The 15,240-nt window shown below is 43.0% G+C and overlaps 2 protein-coding genes and 1 long non-coding RNA gene across 6 annotated transcripts; 1 reads left to right on the top strand and 2 right to left on the bottom strand.

Annotated features, from left to right (window-relative positions):
* The first annotated feature begins 979 nt into the window (after positions 1 to 979).
* Positions 980 to 12,263, top strand: chtf18 (CTF18, chromosome transmission fidelity factor 18 homolog (S. cerevisiae)). Of its 2 annotated transcripts, none has more exons than XM_035183879.1 (22): positions 980 to 1,209; positions 1,971 to 2,060; positions 2,147 to 2,297; positions 2,430 to 2,619; positions 2,755 to 2,847; positions 3,308 to 3,360; positions 3,452 to 3,602; positions 3,739 to 3,963; positions 4,044 to 4,141; positions 4,253 to 4,376; positions 4,482 to 4,618; positions 4,725 to 4,818; positions 4,906 to 5,004; positions 5,097 to 5,227; positions 5,992 to 6,106; positions 6,201 to 6,425; positions 6,572 to 6,721; positions 6,979 to 7,109; positions 9,056 to 9,200; positions 9,339 to 9,434; positions 10,140 to 10,209; positions 11,985 to 12,263. In XM_035183879.1, exons 1-22 carry the CDS (start codon positions 1,122 to 1,124, stop codon positions 12,104 to 12,106), a joined length of 2,778 nt encoding a protein of 925 aa, XP_035039770.1. In that variant the 5' UTR covers positions 980 to 1,121; the 3' UTR covers positions 12,107 to 12,263. The 2 variants fall into 2 exon arrangements, with proteins under 2 accessions (XP_035039770.1, XP_035039780.1); XM_035183889.1 differs by having other exon boundaries at positions 3,455 to 3,602.
* On the bottom strand, positions 4,316 to 8,619 carry LOC118125406. 3 transcript variants are annotated; one of them, XR_004698842.2, is made up of 5 exons: positions 8,413 to 8,619; positions 7,338 to 7,409; positions 7,154 to 7,257; positions 6,517 to 6,719; positions 4,316 to 4,953 (listed from the first exon to the last, which is right to left on the bottom strand). It is a non-coding gene; the product is annotated as an uncharacterized LOC118125406 (long non-coding RNA). The 3 variants fall into 3 exon arrangements; XR_004698843.2 differs by lacking the exon at positions 8,413 to 8,619 and adding an exon at positions 7,592 to 8,002; XR_007034989.1 differs by lacking the exon at positions 8,413 to 8,619 and adding an exon at positions 7,592 to 8,002 and having other exon boundaries at positions 7,154 to 7,409.
* gng13a (guanine nucleotide binding protein (G protein), gamma 13a) lies at positions 12,195 to 14,627 on the bottom strand. Its single transcript, XM_035183902.2, has 3 exons — positions 14,338 to 14,627; positions 12,766 to 12,873; positions 12,195 to 12,672 (listed from the first exon to the last, which is right to left on the bottom strand). The coding sequence occupies exons 2-3, from the start codon at positions 12,861 to 12,863 to the stop codon at positions 12,567 to 12,569; spliced, it is 204 nt and encodes a 67-aa protein (XP_035039793.2). The 5' UTR covers positions 12,864 to 12,873; positions 14,338 to 14,627; the 3' UTR covers positions 12,195 to 12,566.
* Positions 14,628 to 15,240: the final 613 nt, after the last annotated feature.

Raw genomic sequence — 15,240 nt, forward strand, 5'->3', positions numbered from 1 at the left:
GAGTCCTATCGTGAGAATCCCAAGACTCTGCCGAACAGAGATATGATTTTTATTGGTTAAAGTTAAAAAAAAATGTGACCGTGGGAGCGAGCTAGAGAAGTGTGACTTTGGGGCTCCTTCCAGCAGTGGCCTCTCTAAAATAACATTAGAGCCAATGGTGAGGCAATCGGGTTTTTTTCTTTCATACTGACATTTCTGCCAAAAGGCACAAGTTTTCCTACATTTTGAGCTAAAAATCATGTATGACAACCTCCATCTGTGGGTTGGAGAGCAGTTTATGTGAAAGGGATCAACAACCACGTGACGGCACACTGACCTGTGTGTTGTTTCAAAAAATTGTGGGTCCGTGTTCAGAGAGTGAAGCTGCTAACGGTTAGCAACGCGCTAGCATTAGCATTTTTTTTTAAAAACACAACAAGTGCAAAGAGTGTATTGTCCACTGCTTCCTTCTTTGTGAAACACGAGACGTCACTCATTCGCTTACTTACGGGTTGATAATTCAGCAATTATCAAAATCCAGTTACATCCAGATGAATCTGATTCTCCGTGTGCTGCAGTAAATGTTGTTTTGTCACTTTCAGGTTTGGTTACGTGTTGCTCACCTTTGTCCCACTCACACACCGAGCTCCTACACAAAAATGATTAGCCTCGTTATTGCTGGTTTTCCCGCGATAAGGAGTTAATTTCAGTTGATAAACCATGTCAGTTAAGAGCTTGCATGAATAACAGTTATAACAGTAACCAATAATAACACGTGCAAATTACAACAGTTACTAATAAATAAATCCAGTTAAAAAAAATTATAACAGTAATTGAAAACACTAATAACAGTTCAGACTTGAAGGTTTAAACTTTGATTTAGTTTTATTTAAAAATCTGCAGTCACCCTCCACGCCAGTTGGTGGCGATAATGTGCGTTGTTCGATTTTTGTTTTACAAGAAGAAGAAGAAGAAGAAAATGAATCTGTAACCCGGAAGTTAAACTTCACAACAAAAAAAATTGCCGGGAAATCTGCTCCGTGAAACGAACTGAAGCAGCGGATGGACTTTTTATTTTAGTAAATTGTGTGTTTGTCTTCAGACTTGTATAGAACCGCAGTGTCTCACCACGTGTGTCTAACATGGACGAATATGACGAACTGTTCGAGGTCCAGGATGATTTCGAGGATCAGTTCGCAGACGAGCTGGAGGTTCTGGCTCAGATGGAGGGTGAGTCCCCAACAGACTTAAACTTAAACTTACTTCTGTAAAAAAAAAACACGTCATTATTTCTCATTAACTCGTTTTAGCTTCTTCTTGCACATCCTCAGCAGTTAACAACACATAAATAAGTGAGCAGCTGTTCATCTTAGTTATGAAACATGACTTTATTTGTGTAGCTCCACCACACACCAGTCATATCAAGTCACATTCATACTTGTCATACAGGTTTGTCGTGTATTCTGGGTACATTTTATTACTGTTTTCTAATAAATCTTTAAAAAGCATTAACACACTCATAAATATCAGTCCCCTGGTGATTTTGAGTGTGTTTTATGAGCCAGATTTTTTACATCAAGATCTCTGCATTATCACAAATTCACTATAATGCTGAAAAACACAAAATCTCACAATGTTAAAGAAAGTGAGAAAGTTTCAATAACATCTTTTCAGTAGTTTTTGCATAATCCGGCTAAAAGACAAACAGAAATGCAAACATAACCTCCATGACAGAAGTAATGACTGTGTATGGTGGGAAAATGCTGGTTAAAATGTCCCTGATCCTAAGTTAATGCATCCAAATTCCTTATACATATTAATAGAGCACATTTTCACACGCTGGAAAAGCTGGAAACTGCAAATGTTTGTTTGAAGAATTACTTAAATTTTGAATTAGTTCTCAAGCTTATTAGATTTGTTGTTAGTGTTTCATCAGCTGATCATTTCCAGCAGTAATAATCATTATACAAATGTGTCTATGAATGGCCCAGACAAATCTCCCAAGGCGGACGGACATCAGACTCGGGCTAAAGGAGACGACATTTCAGACATAGAGCACCTGCTGGATGAGCAGCCCACCAGTGAGTTCACTCATGTTGCTGTGTGACCTTGGTTTTCTTTGTTTTTGTCATTAGTTTGTACTTTATATCTGATTTTGTCCTTTTAGCTCCAAAGGCGAAACGGCAGAAGCAGGATCAGGGCGTGGCCAAGCGGCTTTTCAGCAAATCACAAGCTCGAGACAACAGAGGCCCATCGCAGAATGCTGACGTCACACCTCCATCCTCTCCAGAGCAGTATGAACCATCTCACACCTTCAGGTAGGAGGGAGGGTTGATGAACATCGGGAATTCAAATAGCTGTTAGCTGTCAAATAGAGTTTTGGTTGTTAAAAGCAATTTAAAAACATAACTTTGCCGATTGGAATCTTCTAAACTATGTCTGTTTTCTAGGTCTACTCCTGCTGTGTTGGACATCAGTGGCTTTGATACAATCCCAGAGACGCCCAGCCGACCTCCTACAGCGGGGCCAGCATCGCTGTGTGTGCTGAAGCGACCTCCGTTAGAGGGAGAGTACGTCAGTGTGACGGACTCGTCAGGGAGTCGGGTCTACCTGCGACAGAAAGAAGAATTAGGGACAAAGGTTAAACTCCTCAGCAATCACACAAACGCATTCACACACAAACCCCTCATAGTACCTTGTTTTAAAACACTGATTAACTCTTACAAACCTCTGGTGTCCAGTATATACTGATTTCTCACCTGTGTGCTTCTCCAGGTAGTGGATACCAGAGTGGCACCAAACTCCCAGGGTGCACTGGGGCTGCTGGCGGTGCCAATAAGTGTGCTGAGAGAGGAAGAAGCTGAGAGGGTGAGTAATGCGGTGGCTGTTGAATGTGTATTAACTGTGAAGTAGTTTGCACTGCGACACACAGTTGATTCTCATTGGTCACAGTGGCGAAAGGTGAATAATACAATATTTTCAATTAAAGACCTGAGTTTATCCGCTGGCAAATAAAGCACATTTTTCAATTATTTAAGTCATATTATACAAAACAATGAAGACACCAAGCTTATCTTGTCATAAGTAAATGATTTAGAATTTTACAGTAATAATTGAAAAAGAAAATGTATTAATCTATTTTTAATAAATATGAAAAAGAGGTTTTAATGTCTAATGTCTGTGTTTTCTTTTTGAGACCAAAACAAACTGTATACAATAATTAATTTGCTTTATCCAGTCATCGACCTGTTCAATGTAATTCTATCATTTTGATCACTTCTATATTTTTTCACATATTCCCCTTTCTCCTCTGTTTTTAATCCCACAGCGCCATCAGCAGGTTGTGTTGGAATCTCAGCGCCTCACAGATCTGCTGGCCAGGTAACCCCCCTTCCTTTATCTCTCTTATACACACATGCAAACATCGTGAATATGAATACATGCTCTTTTTGCTGTTTATGTTCAATTACAGCAGTGTGAACGATGGGCTTGTTGAGTCTGAAAGCAGAGGAGATGAGGAGAATGATGATGCTGAAGATCCTGATGACACAGAAGGTCGAAGATCGCGTCTCTGGGTCGACAGATTTTCTCCCCGACACTACACAGAGCTTCTCAGTGATGATGTAAGTCGTGTTTCTGTACAGCAGAGCATGTCTGTGTTTGTAAGATAAAACGAAAAGCGCTCTTTTACGTATAAATCTAAGTCTTTTCCTGGACACTGCTTGAACACCAGATGTGTGCGATTGCTTTTCGTTGCAGTTTACCAACCGCTGTCTGCTCAAGTGGCTGAAACTTTGGGACACTGTTGTGTTTGGAAGAGAGAGGAAGTCCCGCCCTGTCCGCCCTGACAGACAGGCTGCCCACCAACACTCGTTCAAACCCAACCAAGGCAACCAGAATCCAAATCGCTTCAAGACCAAGATAGAGATGACTGAGGAGATACTGGAGGCGGAACTGGATCAGTACAAACGACCCAAATACAAGGTGGAACATCTGCACAATCGTGTCAGTAGAATGACCTTTAATTGATATAAAATAACTCATTTCTCTTTGTCCCTCTCTAGGTAACATTGTTGTCTGGGCCTCCAGGTTTGGGGAAGACCACCCTGGCTCATGTTATCGCCAAACACGCTGGATACAATGTCGTGGAAATCAATGCCAGGTTAGAAAACTAAATCCACACTTCACCTCATGATATAAGTAAATGAACGAGAATCAGTTACAGAGGAATCCTCCCGTAGTGACTCCAGTGGTACGGTTCATGTTTTTACAGTGATGACCGCAGTGCGGAGATTTTCCAGAAACGCATCGACACAGCGACGCAGATGAAGTCCGTGCTGGGAGTCAACGAGAGACCAAACTGTCTCATTATTGATGAGATTGATGGAGCGCCGTCGGTACGTTCAGGGCACCAGCAAACTAATGTGATAATAATAATAATGTGGTTCAAATCTGCATAATATCTTGATATATTCTTGTGTTTAATCTGTGGTGCTCAACAGGCTGCCATCAGCATTCTGTTAGCAACGCTGAACAGGAAAGACGGACATGGCGGCGAGAGCGGAACAGAGACTGGGAAGAAGAAAAAGAAGAAGGAGTCCATCCTGCTTCGACCAATCATCTGCATCTGTAACGACCTGTAAGAGAGACTGTGGTGTTCAACAGCAGCATCAAAAAAATCCAATACACGCGTGACTTATTACATTACTTCCAGCTTTTTTCTGATGTCCTCTGTTTCCTGTTAGTTATGTTCCAGCGCTCAGGCCTCTCAGGCTGCAGGCCTTCCTCCTGGCTTTCCCTCAGACTCAGTCTTCCCGCCTCGCACAGAGACTGGCAGAGGTCAGCACACACGCACACACAGGAAGAGACAAAGCCACACGAACGCTGCATTTTGGTGTATGACGCCTGTTTTGCCCTTCTTTGCAGATTTCTCTCCATCAGGGGATGAGGACGGACACAGGCACTCTGATGTCACTGTGTGAGAAGACAGACAACGACATCAGGTCTTGCATCAACACACTGCAGGTGGGTGGCAGCACAGCGAAGGAGGGGCCTAGATGTAGGTGAGGATCTGTCTAATGGTAACTGATTTAAATGTGTGCACTGTGTCTGAGCAGTTCCTCCACGGTCGTGGCCACAAGCAGCTCGACACCAAGACGATCCAGTGTGTCTCTGTGGGACAGAAGGATCAGAACAAAGGCTTGTTCCATCTGTGGCAGGAGATCTTCCAGTTACCACGAACAAAACGGTACCACTATTTTTCATCTTGTCTCAGTGTGTGAGTTTGTCATGAAATCATAAACGTTTTGCTGTATCTGCTGGATGCAGAGACCTTTTTAAAAATGTATTAACAACCATATTCACTGTGGGCAAAGATGTTAAATGAGGCAAAGAGGGACCTATGACTGAGTTTGCATTTACTTTGGACTTCAATAGTGAAATTAGAAACAGAATTTGTCAATCTTTAAAAAGCATTGATTTAATTTTCACTGATTATAAAAAGGTATTTAATAATTGCATATAGTTTTTTTTTTTCTTGGCATTTCATGTAAAATGCTTTTTACAAAAGTTATTTTGTAATTTAAAAAAAATGAAAGTCCTCTTTTGGAGACCGCTGATCTTATGTAAAATATGTGGACCTTAAATAATTGTTTATTTTATAAGTCCACGTTTCCATTCATCCCTCAAGTTACTATTTTTCTGCCTATTCAGTTCATGTTATATTTGATTATATTAGATAATATTTGATATTAGGATTTACTGTTTAAAACATCTGGAATGTGCCAATGATACAAATATCAATCCCTTGGTAAATACAGTAATTCTAAGCTTTTATGATCCCTGCTGGTTTTCATTTATAGCTTTTATTCTTTGGTCCGTGGGACTGTTAAACAGATGGTAGATTGTAATTTGTGGTTTGTGTTTTTTTATTTTGAATTAATTTATTTTAGAAAGCAGTTTTTTTTCTTCTTTGTCCCTCAGTAAGTAGATGTTGATCATTTGTCCTCTAAGGAAACGCATTGGGGAGGGGTTTGACGGGACACCAGGCCCAGGAGTGGGAGCTCAGAGGTTTCAGCACATTCTACACTTGTCTTCATCCAGTGGAGAGTATGAGAAGGTTTCTCAGGTAATGAAGACATTTTTTTATCTGAAATCCTAGTCTTCAGAAAAGCACCGAAAACACTGGCCCACGCTTTACTCACATCTGTCCTTTCTCTCAGGGTCTGTATGATAATTATCTCTCCATGCGTGCGAGGGACCCCAACATGCACAGTGTGTGCGAGGCTCTGGATTGGCTCTCGTTCTCAGACCGGTTAAACCAACAGATTCTGCACAACCAGAACTTCTCCCTGATGAGATACCTGCCCTTCCTGTCCGTCACGTTCCACTTCCTGTTCGCCCACACGCACGTGCCCCGCATCAGTTATCCCCACAGCCAGTACGAGGTACGGTTACTGATCAACTACACACTCCATTGTGGAGCTGTGTGACAAATAACATAAGGAACCAAACGAAAAACAAAGACACAACACGTACATTACATCCTTTAAGCAGGTACGTCATCACTGAGTCCTTGTTGTGTCCTCTACAGGCCACCACCCGTCTCCTCGGCAGTAGGAACGCCTTGTCCTCCATGTTGGCTGATATCCCACCATCCATTAGAACAAGGATCAGCCACCTCACTCTGACTCTTGACATTCTCACGCTGCTCCTCAACATCATCAGTCCAAAACTACGGCCTGTAAGTAAAAACAACAACAGAATGCATATGTGTCTGTATGTATATATAGTGAGTGGAAATCCTCCCTGAGTCTAATAACCACATGTGGACCTGAGAGAAAACACATTATGATATATAATTTCATTGCGAATAAGACAAAGCCATATTTACGTAGACTCTAAACCATGTTAGTTTATTTTTCTATGGCACTGGATTTGTCAGCTACAGTAAACTTGTCAGTGACTCTGGCTGATCTCACGTCCTGTTTATTCATCCAGGTGAATCCTCAGCTGTTCAGCAGCAGAGAGAAGGAGCAGATGCGCGAGCTGATCAACACAATGTTGGCCTACAACCTCTCCTACAGGCAGGACCGTACGCCAGAGGGCCAGTACACATACGTGCTGGAGCCGTGAGTACTAACACGCGCACACACACACACACACACACACTCACCTGTATCCCGCTGTGTGTCGCATGTGGACACATGTGGAGCAGATGTGTTTCAGGGATGTTGAAGGTCATATCTCTTGTCCGCACTGTGGGTCTCTGCATGTAGGCTTAGAAAATAATCCCCTTAGCACATAGTGTTTGCGTGTGTGATGGTGTGGGAGCCAGGTGGCAAACTGCAAACACTCACCAGTTGGGTGGATGCAGGTGGATGGACAAACGGGTCAAAGGATGGCGAGGATGAAATAGCTGTTGAAAAAAGCTGGACAACATCAACAAAACAGAGGAATACTGAATCAAAAGACAGAACTGGAAAGAGCGAGCACTAGTGGAAACATTTCGTCTCAAACTTAACCTGGGAAACCTGTTTATTTGGACCCTTTTTTTTGTAATGACGCCTGAGGACAGCGGAGACTCTGGTGAATGGGATAAGTAGTCGGTCACCTCAGCCATGCCGTCACAGGTCGTGGAGCAGCCGAATGTCCGGGGTGGCTCCTTCCTGCAGGCTCGCTGTGACAACGTGCTGGTCACCAACGACTGGGGCCTGCCTCTGTTGTTAGCTCTGCTGCTGCTTCTCCTGATCTACACCTTCCTGTACCTGCCGTCGCTCGCTCACCACAACAACACCCTCTGAGGCCTCATGGGTAAAGACTTTTGGAACATCCCAGACAGTGGATACGCCCAGTCCCAGAGGGAGGATTTAATTAGATGCTCTTGTTGATTGGTTGGACTCCACCAAACCAAAATCACAGGTGCCTCGAACCACGGTTTAGACCAATGGACCAAAATGTTGTCCAACCAGGAGATGGTCATAGTCCGGATCAAACTGAACCAGGGTTGGGTTTGTTTGTGGTGTAAAACCCTTTTTTCTTTAGTTCACCGCATTCTGCAGATGACGACTTCTTGTGTTTACATCTCTAACAGCTAAACAGATAAATGTCTTTGTCAGAGGTTAAACTACTGAATATTTGCTGCACAGTGTGAAGTGTATAAAGCGATAAGTAAAAAGATAAGGCTGTGTGATATGACTAAAGTTTCATATCCCAATGTAATGATGCATATCTACATAAATATCCACATTTTATGTAAATCAATGATATTTTAAACAAACTAACCACGTGCAGAGGCCTATTTCTTATAATGTAATCAACACTATATATAAAATAGATATTAATAACTCTAATAAATAGAAATAGAAATATTTTTTTCAACTATATTGCAAACTAAACTGTTAATATGATCAGAAATAGAAATACCAAACATACTGTAAAACTGACAGAACCCCCCCGTTCTGTGTCACCTCCACTCCTCCACGCTTGTTTGTGTTGCCCTCATGAAAATGCACCCGTCTGCCTCTGAGCCGTGTAGACAAAGCTTTGTTCACATGATGTGAAAATATGTATATGTAAAGAGTGTGAATGCGTCAGAGTGGAATAAACGATGGAGCCTAATATATATATGTAGTCATATCACACAGCCATGTTCCAGGGGAGTTTTAGCCAAGTAGCTCTTTCACTTTGCAAAGTGTAACGGCATCAATAGTTTATAGTGATGCAATAAATAGCTTTTATCTGGTTTTATCGTGTGTGTGTGTGTGTGTGTGTGTGTGTGTGTGTGTGTGTGTGTGTGTGTGTGTGTGTGTGTGTGTGTGTGTGTGTGTGTGTGTGTGTGTGTGTGTGTGTGTGAGAGAGATGGAGATCAGTGTTAAGAGGATTAAGGTTTTAGATGCTGCAGATTCGGGGTTTTATTATAAAAAAACATCAACCATGGCACAAAAGCGTTTTATTATTCTAACAGGGTTCACCTCTGTGTCAGCTGCGTCACGATTAAAGTGTTAATGTGTCAACTATGTGTGACGCTTGTTTGTGTAGAGCTATTTATTTAGTGTGTGTGTGTGTGTGTTTGCAGGCGCGTTGAGGAGGTGGTGAGGTTTCCGGGCCTGCCACCACATCGCCAGCTGACTTATCAGGCCAAACAAACCATCAGCCGAGAGATGGAGCAAGAACGGATGAGGAGAGCTGAGCAACTGATGCTGCAGCGAAACCCTGCAGCGGTGAGACGCCAAATACACGACACGCTTTTGCCAAGAGATTTCGGTTTTGTTGTATCTGCAGCACAGCCTGTAGACAATCAGGCCACCGTGTGTTAATAACCTAATGTGTTTATAATCCACTGTGACTGTCTGCTGCAGAAAAAGGAAGAAAAAAAGAGCGCTGGTCCGACATCAACCAGTAACCATCAGCAGAGGCTGGAGACCATTGTCAAACAGACCACAGTGGAGATCAGGGTGAGTCTAAACACTCACACACTTGCATACAGAGTCCAACTGGTTTCCCCTTCGACCCTGTTCAGACCTGGTGTTAACATCTGTAGCTCGAAGTACAGATGTAACAACACCCAATCACTCAGTTCACATTCGGAGGTTGTCTGGGATACATGTGACCACATTCCTTTAGTCTAAGAAAAGTGTAAAATTCAATAATCAGATTTTTAGGCCTTGAATAAATATGTTAAAATATTTCGTACTGAGCCTTAAATATGGTCTTATTATTATGAACTGACGAACTTAGAGCTGTCCACTTGGGATTGGATCTCGCAGGACAGACGTTAATACCAGGTCTGAACTGTACCATAGAGGTTTCAGGACCAGGTCAGGACCCAGCTCCGTGGCCATGAAAAATGAAAAACCTGTAGGTGGAGCCAGAGAGGAGCTGCCGGCAGCTGTTGGCCCTGAACATCAGATTCGAACATCGTTAGAATGAGCTGTAGTGTTTTAATAGCTCAGTGATGAAGAGACGGATCCTCTAGGGGGCAGAAATGAGGATAATGAGAAGTCACTGGGTTACGGTCCCCAATGATGAAACTGGGAAAATAGGCTAATGAGAGAGCGAGCGTGAGTTTGCTCATTGTTATTGACCTTTTTATTGAGGACAGTGTTGAACTTCCCGTTGAAAGTCTTCATCCTCCTCTTCACTCTGTTTGTGTCCCGCAGCCGGAGCTGGATTTCTTCGGTCGCACCGTCGCCCCCAAACCTCAGAGAGCTCAGCTGTCCTCAGACACAGGTACTGTGAGAGCGCTCTCTGTGACATTAGTGAAGCTTTGTTGAACCAAACCCTCTGAGAGCACGGGGCTGTTCGGGGGGGAAAATGCCTCGGGCAGCATGAGGTCCAAACATACTGGAGGTGAGGAACGATGTGTGTTATGTAACATTTCTAAGTCAGAGCTTCTGAGGCCGAGTGTAGGCAGGAGATCTGGACTGTCAGCAGCGCTGACACCATAATAATGGTCGTATCATATTTCTATTATCAACAAAAAGGCTCATTGTAGCTCCATAAACCTGACGAGAGCACAGAGGCTCAACAGTCCCCTGATGAAACTGTAATGAAATTCACTCGATCTGGATTTTTATCTGGATCTGCACCAAATTACACACATTCATAGATACAAGTCCCCTTAACATCCCTTTTTTTCATCAAGATCCATAAGAAATCAACAAAAATACAGAAAAACAATGTTATAGAAAGTATAAAATAGATTCCTGGATCTGCCCTTGTATCTGGATTTGCACCAAAATTGTAGGGATTCTTCCATCGCCCCTTTGTCCCATACTTCAGCTTAGTTTTGTGGAAATCTGTGCAGTTGTTCTTGTGTAATCTTGCTTATAAACAGACCAACACATGGAAAGAGGTGGTAACATAACCTCTTAGGTGGAGACCGTAGTACGCCAGTAGCTCTTTGTCATTGGAAACAAACAAATGTAGAATTTGCATGTACAATAGATGTAAATAAACTGAATTGCGTAATTTGCCTTTTCTCTTTCTGCATGACATCTGGTGTAAATACTTTTGAAGCAGATTTTCCACTTTATCTGCAGTTTTGAAATGCAACCTTGCTGTTCATTAACATTAAGTTTAAGAGTCTGAGTCAAAGTGAGGATTACAGACTTTACCAGGGATTCAAGCTGCTCTGTGGTGACGCAGGCCTGGATTCAGCAATTAAACGGTGACCCATTAAAATCACTGACCTTCCGGAAAAAATGATGCATCCGAGTAATTGATCAGCAGGGTAACGAGGGTAGAAAGTCGCAGCAGAGCTGCGGCTGTTTTTAGGTCAGAGCAGCTGAGTCCTGTCGGCTCTAAAGCTGTGTCCTGATTCCCCTGCTGAATACCTGGACGTCAGTGTGAGAGTGAGTGGAGATGATCTACTTCTCTCGGTAGTTGCTCTGAGATGAGGCATCAGTGAAGAAAAGGTTTGAGGACCATTGAAGACATGAGCCTTTAACACAGATCCCACAGACTGTCGTGGTGAGATAGGGTGTTAGCCTTGGCAGAGGTGTGCGCTCTCAGACTGCCCTTCTAGTTATGAGCTTGTTACCTCATTTGTTAGTTAGTTGTATCTGTAGATTAAAGACTTATTACTTCGACCGAGGCAGTTGTGTTTTTATCAGTGTCTGTTTGTCAGTCTGCTTTTTATTTTTCAGCAAGATTCTGGATAATGTTTTAAAGGAATTTGCATCAAACTTGGTGGAGTGATGGAGGATGGGCGATGGAAGAACTCTGAAAAACATTTCTTGAATCCAATCCTTTGATCAATCACTTTTCTTAACATTGTGAGATCTGGTATTTCTCCAGATATAGTGTATGGATCAGTGAGTCTCATTCAAGTTAAACTTGTTATCAGTCACTTTCTGGTCTGTTAACTATTAGATTACGTGACTGATGTCACAAGAAAAAGTCACAAGGTCGTGTGAGAGGAGCCTGAGGAATCTTCTCTCTACCTTTGATGAACCCTGTTGTATATTATTTATTTGTTGATTGCTCTTTTCCTCTTGTTCTAGGGGAGAAATGTCCGGTTCTTGCGATGGGAGCCGCGGTGGGAAACAGTGACGTGTGGTTCCGGTTCAACGAGGGCATGTCCAATGCTGTCAGGCGAAATATTTACATCAGAGAACTACTGTAACGCACTGGCATTACACACACACACACACACACTTTTTTATTTTACCTTTGTTGTATGTACGTTTTTGAATGAATCCAAAATCCATCTGTTAATTCAAAACAGTCTTTATTTTTGATTGACAGTGTAAAGAGCCAATAAAAACGTGGTGTTGAACATTTCTCAGCAGTCCGTCAAAACAAACCTCCATAGAGCTACTCAGTGCTGTGCACACACACGCGCACGCACGCACACACACAGTATTCTAAACATAAATTAACAGCATTCAGGAGTCTCCAAATAAATAAACAAGATAATAGCAATAATGTGTGTGTGTGCGTATGTGTGTGTATTTGTGTGTGTGTGTGTGTATGTGTGCGAGTAAGTGAGTGTGAGAGTGAGTTAGTGCAGCATGACTGTGTGGGAGTGCGTGATTCTTAAGTTTATATGCATCCGTGATTTTGTGTGTTGGCGTGTGTGACCATTAGAGGATCACACACTTGCCCTTCTCCACCCAGGGGTTGGCTCTCATCAGCTCAGGGTTTAGGAACGGATCTTCACAGACACAACCCTCGATCCACTTCACCAGCCTGCACAACAAACACACACAGCGTCAGCACCAATTGGATACTCCGCACTTACAGAGCGTGTGTGTGTGTGTGTTGAGGGGGTCCAGTACTCACTCGGTAACAGTGATGGAGGATTTCTCTCTGTTGATCGCCAGCTGATACTGAAGGCTTTCCACTTCTCTCCTCATCTGTGGGACGTCAAACTCCTCCATGATGATATTACTACACACACACACACACACACACACACACACTTTAGTACAGGTACACCAAGGCTGCAACTGTCTGTAATTTTCATTATCAACCTTTTTGTCTATAAAAATCTATATTTTCCAAGGTTACGTCTTCTATCATCTTGTTTTGGTTCAACTCACTGTCCCACACTCAAAGATAAAAGGGTTAGGGGAGGGCACCCCCCCTTCATCCCCATCCCCCTTGATAGCATGTAAATTCTGCCATCCCCCCATCCCCCCATGTGTACAGTTGAGCATCCCATGGTAAATTCTGTTCACTAAACAATGGGATCCCCAGTTTATTTCTTAAAGTTGAAACCGACGACCATCGAACAGAACGGGGGGACAGAGCTCTTTGCCTCCCTTATGCATTTGTTAGTTCTATCAGGGGCATGGAATCATCAAGAGCGTGTTTCATGTGTCAAATATTTATACATATGCATTTTGCTGTGTAGTTAACAGCTTTTAGATGAATGCAGTCAGTGGAGGAAAGTATGTACTGTACTCAAGGGCAGTCTTAGGTACTGGGAGTATACTTAAGTATTTTTCTGCTACTTTATACCATCACATTTCTAATTCAGCATGCTTAAATAATTTAAGGTACTAGTTTAATCGCGACATAAAAGGAATGTGCACACAAATGGATCAGTAACTAATCCAGTATTTTAATACACATTATTCTGAAATGTCAATGCAGGATGTTTTTTTTGCAGCAGAGTATTTATACACTGTGAAGGATGTGGGTACTTTTTCCTTCCAATGGACGTAGTGGGGAGGAAACGGTCAGATTTCAACATATAAGTGAAATTTGAAGGTATTTATACTCAATTACAGGACTTGAGGGAATGATCTTTGTGGTTATAAGCTAAATGTTTAAAAATAACCTTAATGTAACCCGACAAATCTGATGCTGCAGTCTCTGTGTCTTATTTCTATTTATTGTAAAAGCTGCCCCACCCTGCCACAGGCCACATTACAGCAGGAAGAGAGAGAGGGAGGGAGAGAGAGAGAGAGAGAGAGAGAGGGCCCAGAGGAGAGTTGAGTCCTCTCTATTGGAAACTGTTTCTCCCTCCTCCTCCTCCTCCTCTTCCTCCTCTTCATCTCTTTAATGGATCTAAGTAGGTCGGCCTCCCGGTGCCAGTTTCCTCCACCAGCATCCATCCAGCTGTGTGTCTCCCAGCATCCAGATGTTCCATGATAAAACCCGGGGCCTTTGTGGTAGAATGATTCCAAAGTGACATCAGTCTCCATCACTCTGCACTCACTGGTGTCTCCTCGCACATTATATCACAGCGTATTTCTGTCGCTTCCGACACAAACATGCTCGGTTACAGATTCTCACCGCGGGACATTAGAGACGATCAGCTCCGGCGCTGCTGTGTCGTGATGAAATGTGGCTGAATACACCGACAGCGACACTTCCCCCACCCCCCGTACAAACAACCGCTCTTACCGTCAGGCCTACCGGGGGAGGACCGCCGATCGATTCCGTGCGCGGCCGGAGGAAGGAGGGCGTAGACTGGGCTCGAACCGCCGAGGAGAAGCGCTCGGAGAGAGGGTGAATCGCTGGAGTTTCTCCCGGTGGATGAGTCCCAGCTTCAGTTAAGTAGAGGAGGAAGAAGAGGAGGAGGAGGAGGAGGTGGAGGTTGTGTGTGTGTATGTGTGTCGGCGGTGCAGGACACTCCCCTGCGCTCCTCTCTGATAGCGACTGGATGCGGGATGCGCAGGGAGGAGAGACGCAGCTCCGCCGCCTGGTTTGACAGTCAAATGACGGCTGCAGCCCCGGGACGCACCTGCATGGAAATCTGCAGGAAACACGCAAACGAGGACGAGCTCCACACGCTGGGGGTTCGATCCCTCCGGGGATGAGGATTTCTGGGTTAATAGGTTACTACGCAGCAGAGGCCCTCCAGAAACATGAGAAGTGTGAGGTTCAGGACACACAATAAACACGAGAGAAACACTTCATATGGTTCATGTGCTTTGTGAATATCTCTTTAAAATCATCAAAACAAGTCAAATCTGATAAACGTGATTTTACTGTTCATTGCTGTTACATCAGCTTTTCGTAGGTGGAAAACTGTTTCACATAGTTTTAATTCAATTTGATATGTATAACGTCAAATCTCCAGTAATCAAGACACTTTGAATATTAAAACAAAGATACTCAGGTCTGACTGTTCCTTTCACAGAGGCTATTGTTTGTACATTGTGCTGTATGTAAATAAAGATTTGACTCGAACATGAATATATACAAAACATATCAAGCATCAAATGAATATGTTGGCTTCAGTAACTGCAGTTTTTGGTATATTCATTTTTAACATGTTCTTAATATCTGTTCTCATATATAAAT

The sequence above is a fragment of the Hippoglossus stenolepis genome, chromosome 2, assembly GCF_022539355.2.
Source record: "Hippoglossus stenolepis isolate QCI-W04-F060 chromosome 2, HSTE1.2, whole genome shotgun sequence".
In the NCBI taxonomy this organism is placed as follows: domain Eukaryota; kingdom Metazoa; phylum Chordata; class Actinopteri; order Pleuronectiformes; family Pleuronectidae; genus Hippoglossus; species Hippoglossus stenolepis.

Bases quoted from the DNA above. Each gene is read 5' to 3' on its own strand.
- chtf18 (XM_035183879.1), top strand. From the start codon at position 1,122: ATGGACGAATATGACGAACTGTTCGAGGTCCAGGATGATTTCGAGGAT. The intron at 2,620-2,754 runs GTTAAACTCCTC...GTGCTTCTCCAG, and splicing joins AAGAAGAATTAGGGACAAAG to GTAGTGGATACCAGAGTGGC. The intron at 4,377-4,481 runs GTACGTTCAGGG...GGTGCTCAACAG, and splicing joins AGATTGATGGAGCGCCGTCG to GCTGCCATCAGCATTCTGTT.
- gng13a (XM_035183902.2), bottom strand. From the start codon at position 12,863: ATGGAGGAGTTTGACGTCCCACAGATGAGGAGAGAAGTGGAAAGCCTT. The intron at 12,673-12,765 runs GTGAGTACTGGA...TTTGTTGTGCAG, and splicing joins TCCTCCATCACTGTTACCGA to GCTGGTGAAGTGGATCGAGG.